The following is a 7,500-nucleotide window of genomic DNA, read 5'->3' on the forward strand; positions in this document are numbered from 1 at the left end:
CGGATATCAACCACTGACCACAGAACTGACCAATTTTAGGTCTGCCCTATCCAAGAGGGAGGTCCCCCTCCCCCCTGGACCCCTCTTCTTAATCCACTGCGTGGGAGGTTCATTTTCACCGACCGATTTTAGGTCTGCCCTAGCAAAGGGGGGGCTTCACCCCCTCCTGGACCCCCCCCCCCCTCCCTTCTCTCCTGTTACTCGTTTTTAAATTTTCAAAATAATATATCCTGATTATTTTTCATTTCCGGAAGAAAAGGGTTTTATGGTGTTACATCATAATTAAAGCTACGTCATGCCGAAAGGTTTGTTTTTTTCACCACGTGTAGTTGCGTCTTTATCCAATAATACCAAAACTTGTGTCACACATATGTCATGACACCCATCTGCAATGGGTTAAATTAGAAATTGGTCTTGGAAAATAAGTGCTTAACCCCTAAAGACCACAAGCCTCCTTCCCTACTGTCACAAGTTAACCTTTATTTTCAGCTTTTGTCAAGGACAAATTTGTTTTATTTTCTGCAGAACTTGATTTTTCACATCAGAAAATTTATGCCTGGTTCTGGTATGTCAAATAGTTCCTAAAAAGTGGAGCACTAAGATGAAAAAGTTATCCCTTGTATATTAACCTATTCGTGCCGGATGATGTGTTGACACGTTTCGCGTTTTTTGCGTCAGACGCTGGCGACGAGATAGTTGGTCAAGGCCGGCGCTCAGGGTGAGTGAGCGGACAGCGCAGGCTTGCAGCTAGTGCGCCTGAGAATCCTGAGGTGTTAGGCCTATGCGTTCGAAAACCCCGGCATTGTAACCATTCAAAGCTGGAATCGCGCCGGCATGAATGGGTTTAACATAATAAAAAAAAACTTACAAAATAATGTAAATATAAGAGACACAGTGCAATAGAAACCATTTTCATCATTATTTAGATAGTAGTAAACCATCTGTTTACATATATTTGTGTATATATAAGATACATAATGAGAAGCAAAATAATTGCTTATTTAGCTCAATCACACTGGGTGGAAACTGTTTGAAGGGAGAGTTGGATACCTTAGGAAGAGATGCAGTGAATGGGGTGTTGAGTGTAGTAGTCTCGGGTGGCCTATAGAGGGTGCAGAGTGAGGATTGGATAGGAGGAGAAGCCGACCTAGACACTTTAAAAAAAAAAACAGTAGTTATAGGAATGGGGGAGGGATAGCTCTATGACCTGGTGGCAGGAAGAAATATACCAAACTAACAAATATACTGGTTTACCCTTCACAAATCTTGTTCAGACTGAAATAAATGTGGGGAAAACAGCCCACCAGTTTTTAAAAGCTGATGCTCTATCAAGCGTTAACATGCTTATCTTCTTAAGTTAGGGGTTGATTCAATAGATAGATTTCCTTACCCAAGCTCGAGGAAGGGTTTTATTTCAGAGTGAGGCAGCTTCACACAGCATACCTTCGCTTTTCCCGCTCTTTTAGTAACTCATTGTAGAGCTAGAACCATTTTTGTTATATTTTGTGTCGTTTTAGACTTATATCTGCTATATCACAGGCTTTATCAATTCTGCAGTTGACTAAAATTGTAGTTTAGAGTCCAAACCAGGACAAAAAACTTTATTTTTTTCTAATTTATGTACTGTCAGGAAAAAATATGAAACGTAACCATCCACAATGAAGATAACATGAAGAGGTAGGAAAGAGGAGGGAAATTTGTGCTTATGGCTGCGAATGCCACGGTAAAAGACATGCCTACTGGCACAGGGGCACATTTTAGACATTGGGCATGGTTTGAGTCCCCTTCCTCCTCTTGTTCTGCCTGCACATCCTTCTTCTGCAGTACTCTAGAGCAAGAGGTTGGCAACTTGCTATGTGCTATTGCTCTACAAAGATGGTGCTTGCTATGGACCACCGATGGGAGCCATTCAAGGGTCTTTCTTCTGCTGGTGCCATCTAGATTTTGAATGTTGACCCATTCACGCTGGGACTGTTCCGGCTCTGAATGGTCAAGATGCTGGGGTTTTTGAACGCAGAAACCCAACCCCTCGGGATTTTCGGGCGCATTAGCCGTGAGCCTGGGCTGTCTGCTCACTCACCCTGAGTCCCGGCCTTGACCAAATATCTGATGCCACGTGTCAGCACGTCATCTTGTGCGAATGGGTTAAGTGAAACCTATTTTGCTTAATATTATGGCAGTTATAATAATTATGTCTGTAATTGTTATCTAACTCACTCATTATCACGGCATAATAAAATAAGAGTGATCCAAAATCTCTGAATGTCATGATGCCTGTCATCAGGCCAGAGTTCCTGCGTCATGTACAACGAAAAAACATCTCACCATTGTTAACGGGTGAAGTATTTCCTATCAGAGGAGACAAGGTGTGAAAAATGCTCTGAGATCAGCGTGGCCCCGCGTATCGAGAAAACGCCCCGGCACGAAGTGTTGGGCGCTTGTTATCTTCCCGGCGTTAGAGGGAGTAGGCGAAAATATGTCCCGGCGTGAATGGGTTAAAGATAGCAGAACAAATACTTGGCATTTGTATATTTCCTTAGGATCATTTTAAAAACAAATCATCTAGTGCATATAGTGATTGACTGATTATTTGGATGGAATAGTTAGTATAGGGTGTCTTTACACATTGTGGGACAGTCTATATTGCAAGCACCAAATTTATTTACTCTTTTACAGATTCAAAATGGCTGGCGATGCAGGTGTAGACAGCTCCCAGTTCAAGGGAATGGCCCGTTACTTCAACTCCTCCACCATGACTGGAAGAGCAAATGTAAGGAACTGTATATACTTGTGTGCATGTGTTTGTGTATGTCTGTGCGCAATTATGTGTATGTGTCTCATTTGTCATGTGTGCCTTTATTTCAAATGCATTAATTTATTAGTTATTTAAAACCCAACTTAACCCTCTCGTGACGGGTGGTACAACACAAGCGACATTAGGCCTGTTCCTGTTCCACTCGATATGGGGTTCTTATTTACTGATTATCACCTAATGCGTTTGAGAGCCGGAGAGCCCCGGCCGCAAGGCATGATTGCCCCATGCGTGAATGGGTTAATTAACCCATTCACGACTGGGTCATTCCAGCCTTGAATGTCACAATGCCGGGGCTTTCAGGTGCTTAGGCCTAAATCAATTAAATGGCTGGCACAATATTGTGCCGCCCGGCCACTGGGCTTTTGAATGAGCGGTACAGTAGTGTACCACCCGTCCAGAGAGGGTTAACCTTGAAACAAAAACTGGTTTTATAATTTTTATATATATATATATATATGTATGTACCAATAGTTACTCACTTTTGTATATGTGTGATTTTCCTTAATTTCTTCTTCGTTTTCCCTATATTAGATTTAAGGTTTCGGTAGATTAAATTTCACATCTTTCATTGTTGTTATTGATCAGAGGTGAAGTATATTGGCTTTGTTAATTACTAAAATATATTTTTTTCTGTTTACAGGTTGCAAAGGCAACTTATGCAGTTCTTGGTCTTATTATTGCCTACAATGTGTTGAAACCTTCCAAGAAGTAATTGTATAAAACACTGTGTATATATCTTATAATGTCTGAATACAAATCTTAGTTACTCTTGCCTTTATGTTTCCTTTATAATAAGTTTTGCTAAAATCGAAGAGATTATTATAGGAGAGAAATACATCAATACATATAAAGAAATAGGATAAATTTCATGTATATGGTAAATAATAATGAGGAAATGTTATTACCCTAGATTAAACACATGCTAATTTTTTTTATAAATTTCTTTAGGCTTGTGTTATTTAGTCTGGTTTATTTAGTCGGTTTTATCTTATTTTGATGTGATTTTTGTTTCTATCTCCATGATTGGAAAATAAAATAAAAGATGGTCATTCAAATAAATTGTTTGAAAGCTTGATGGACCTGTTGAATCCATTACATGCCCCTCTTAGCAGAATGATGAATGTGAATCAAATGACTATGAATATAAACACCATGTATACATATATTAACAGTAAAAATATGTAAAATAGCAAACTGGTAACTTCAGTAAAATGCTGACAAGTTGCATTAGATAACTCTATAAAACAAACCAAGAGAAAAGAGAAACTACATTTGAGAGCTTGATTACTGTAAAATCTGTGCAATTATATTGCATTTTGATGGGAAAACCTGATTTTAAATTAGTGAAAAACATTGAGCAAACACAAGGAAGATCAATGAATTTTTAAATTGGGATTTCCCTCCATTTTTTTTTTAGGAAACCCTAAAACTCAAAAACATGTACACTCTTAATACACAAGAAATAAAGGACATCTGAAGGAGGTAATTCTTGCTTTTGAATTTTATCAGTTTTCTGCTCACAGGCCTCCATGAGACTGCTGACTGTTGACAGACAGTGGTTATCACTTGTTATGGTAAATGATTTTTGTAGTACCTATTATTAGTATAGTTTTCTTGATGTATGGGTTTTCAAATGGTCTTTACTCAGTATACATTCTCACAACCCAAACTTTCCCCTCTCACATGGGAAGGGCCCTTTAACGGCAGGAACGTATATATACATGCAATGTCTTTTTTTTTTTTTTTTTTTTTTTTTACACACACACCACTCCACAATGACTTTGGCACCAAGAAATCAGTTCATAGGCCTCCTTGACCTGACCTGTTTACCCCATTACTTGAATATTTTGGGGAAAAAAATCTTGTTTCTGTTTTGATTTTAATAATGATAATGATATTGGCATTAATAACATTATCCTATTGCAGACAGGGGATAGATATGCTTGCGCAGTCACCAAGATGGGTTTTGATTCTTTGTGTTTGTGTACTGTCATAAATGGTTACAAAAAATATAACCATGTACTGTCGTGAAAAAATATGAAACCTATCACAATGAAGATAACATGAGGTAGGGAAGAGGAAGGAACCCTGTGCTTATGGCTGTAAGTGCCACAGTAAAAGGCACCCCTACTGGCACAGGGGCTCGTTGAAGACATGGCATGGTTTGAGTCACGTTCCTCTTCTCGTTTTGCCTGCACATCCTTCATCGGTAGTACTTTAGAGCAAGAGGTCAGTAACTTGCTGAGTGCCATCTTTCTATAAAGATGGTGCTTGCTAGAGACTGTGGATGGGTGCCATTCAAGGCTCTCTCTCCTGCTGATGCTAGAAGAAAGTGGTGCCATCTAGGTATTGGATTTTAGGTGAAATTGCAATTGTCATCATCAGTCACTCATTACTCATAGCACAATAAAGATAAGTGATCCAAAATCCCTGAACGTCATGTATGTCATGACACCTGTCTGCAATGGGTTAATAATTATGATGGTAATAGAAAGAGAAATGGCTTACCCATTTGTCGCAATGAAAATTAAGAACATTCAGAAGCACAGGAATTAAGTGCATGATATGTGTTTTGGAAAAGAAAGAAAGAAAGAAAGAAAGAAAGAAAGAAAGAAAGAAAGAAAGAAAGAAAGAAAGAAAGAAAGAAAGAAAGAAAGAAAGAAAGAAAGAAAGAAAGAAAGAAAGAAAGAAAGAAAGAAAGAAAGAAAGAAAGAAAGAAAGAAAGAAAGAAAGAAAGAAAGAAAGAAAGAAAGAAAGAAAGAAAAAATAAATAAAATATGGATATGGGGAAAAAGGAAATCTCATACATTAGTTCAGTTCAGTTCAAACAGATTTGTGAAGACGATGCTTCGCCCGGGCTCTATGCACGAGGCGGCCCAGCCTCTGTCAGCTATGAGTGCTGACTCATCTCATCTTATCTCATACATTACTTTATTTATATTTATAGTTTTATTTATACAGAGTAATATAATGCACTAAACTAAGGAGGAGTTGAATGTGTACAAAATATATATATGTATGTATGTATGTATGTATGTGGAGTATATGAAATTAGTTGAGTGTATCAAAGCCACTTCTACCATCATCCTTTGTGGTCAGACCAAACATTTTTTTTTATTATTAAAGCTTGAGATAAGGCGGGGAAGTAGCCATTGGTTTTGATGTGAACAATAAAGGTCTTACTCTTGCTATGACATCAAGAGGGCACTATGGTGCTGGCAAATTTTTCCTGACAAATACAAATAAAACAAATTGATGACACAGCAAAGTGAAAGTGCCCTCTTGAGTCACATCAACATAAATAATATTGTAATGTATTAACATATGTACTCTAATGTACTACCTTTTATTTACTGATAAAGTAGAAAAAATACATGATAATAAGGCATCTCTAAGCCATGATGTCTCAGTAATTTTTTAGTATCAAAATTATTTCTGAAAATAAGCAAAGCATATCAGTACACAATAAATATTGAAAGTATAGGGAGATAATGCAAAAAACACTTAAAGCTGAATCTTCATTGTTAAAGCATTGTTTTTGGAATGTTAAGATTTATACTATTCTCTGCTTGAAATGACTGAGTGAGCAAGAACTGTGTGAGCTGCAGTACTATGGTTAAAATTACCTATAAAAAATCTTGGTCAAATATCACAACTTTTACCATTTATTTATAAGTACAACATGAAGGGTAAATAATGAAACTTTTTTTTTTACATACAACAAATTTATTTTCATAGTTTTATGACTGCAACATATATATATTTATAATTATTAGAGTATTTCACATACTACTACTTTCTAAAGCCAAAGAATAAAATTAATAACAAATTAATAATTTCAATCAAGCTAACTTTTCTGGAACAGTAGCTCAACTTGATAGTCGTTTTGGAAACTGAGAGCTACCTTTTGCAAACAAGGTTTAAAATCAACAGCTAATTGATAAGCTGGTCAATCAACTCCACACTCTATTCTTCCAATCGAGATGATTTTAAATTATGAGAATAAAGCTATGGGAAACATATAGTAGCATAAACAACATTGCAAAACAAATTTTCCTGTACAGTATCATTAAGTATCATATGGAACTACTGCTAATTAGTCTCACTAAATGAAGCAACAACAGACAGTATTTTTCCCCATGAATAATTAAAACATCAGTCAACTGAAACTATATGTGTACAAAACTGGAGAAATGAAACAGACAGGGACATCCATCCATCCATCCTGTATTCTTCTCCTCAATCATTCTATGCAATCCAGCACTTCTATTGTAACTTACTTCCTTCCTACCCTGTAAATTGAACTCAATAGCATAAACAAATCCCTTGGACATGGTTTTAGGTTACGGACATGTCTTTTATGCGCACTCCAGCAGCAGCTTCAAGACTGGCTGATAAATGTTGATAATGTATTTTTGTACTCGCATATATTAAATATGGGTTAAGACAAAGTATACATGTTGGCATAAGTAACAGTCACATATTTATATATATATATACACATAAATCTCCTAAGAACTAATACTCTCATGTGGTGGTTGGTCTTGGCTTCAGAATAAGCTTGCCAGTATCATCGCAGGACATGTTGAAGTCAGACAGGACTGTGCGTGTTCGAGAGGTTATTATTGAAGGTGAAACCACTTTCTTGTGGATGCCCATCATAAAGAGCAAGACTGAAAAATGAA

The 7,500-nt window shown here is 37.0% G+C and overlaps 2 protein-coding genes across 4 annotated transcripts in view; one reads left to right on the top strand and one right to left on the bottom strand.

Moving 5' to 3' along the window:
- The window catches only part of Neb-cGP (ATP synthase membrane subunit K, mitochondrial), a 4,496-nt gene extending 915 nt beyond the window's left edge, over positions 1 to 3,581 (top strand). Inside the window, exons 2-3 of the mRNA XM_086554830.1 lie at positions 2,677 to 2,770; positions 3,456 to 3,581. Of these exons, the coding sequence (XP_086410956.1) occupies positions 2,684 to 2,770; positions 3,456 to 3,527 (159 nt within the window). The 5' untranslated portion in view covers positions 2,677 to 2,683 and the 3' untranslated portion in view covers positions 3,528 to 3,581. The remainder of the gene's footprint in view (positions 1 to 2,676; positions 2,771 to 3,455) is intronic.
- A 2,937-nt stretch (positions 3,582 to 6,518) lies between these two features.
- Positions 6,519 to 7,500, bottom strand: part of LOC122265548 (nuclear envelope phosphatase-regulatory subunit 1) — a 42,375-nt gene continuing 41,393 nt past the window's right edge. For all 3 annotated transcript variants that reach the window (XM_086554832.1, XM_086554834.1, XM_086554833.1), the window contains exon 6: positions 6,519 to 7,488. In XM_086554832.1, coding sequence (XP_086410958.1) covers positions 7,343 to 7,488 — 146 coding nt within the window. In that variant the 3' untranslated portion in view covers positions 6,519 to 7,342. The remainder of the gene's footprint in view (positions 7,489 to 7,500) is intronic.

This window comes from Penaeus japonicus, unplaced genomic scaffold (genome assembly GCF_977035675.1).
Source record: "Penaeus japonicus unplaced genomic scaffold, GWHDUDI00000001_assembly GWHDUDI00000030, whole genome shotgun sequence".
NCBI classification, from domain to species: domain Eukaryota; kingdom Metazoa; phylum Arthropoda; class Malacostraca; order Decapoda; family Penaeidae; genus Penaeus; species Penaeus japonicus.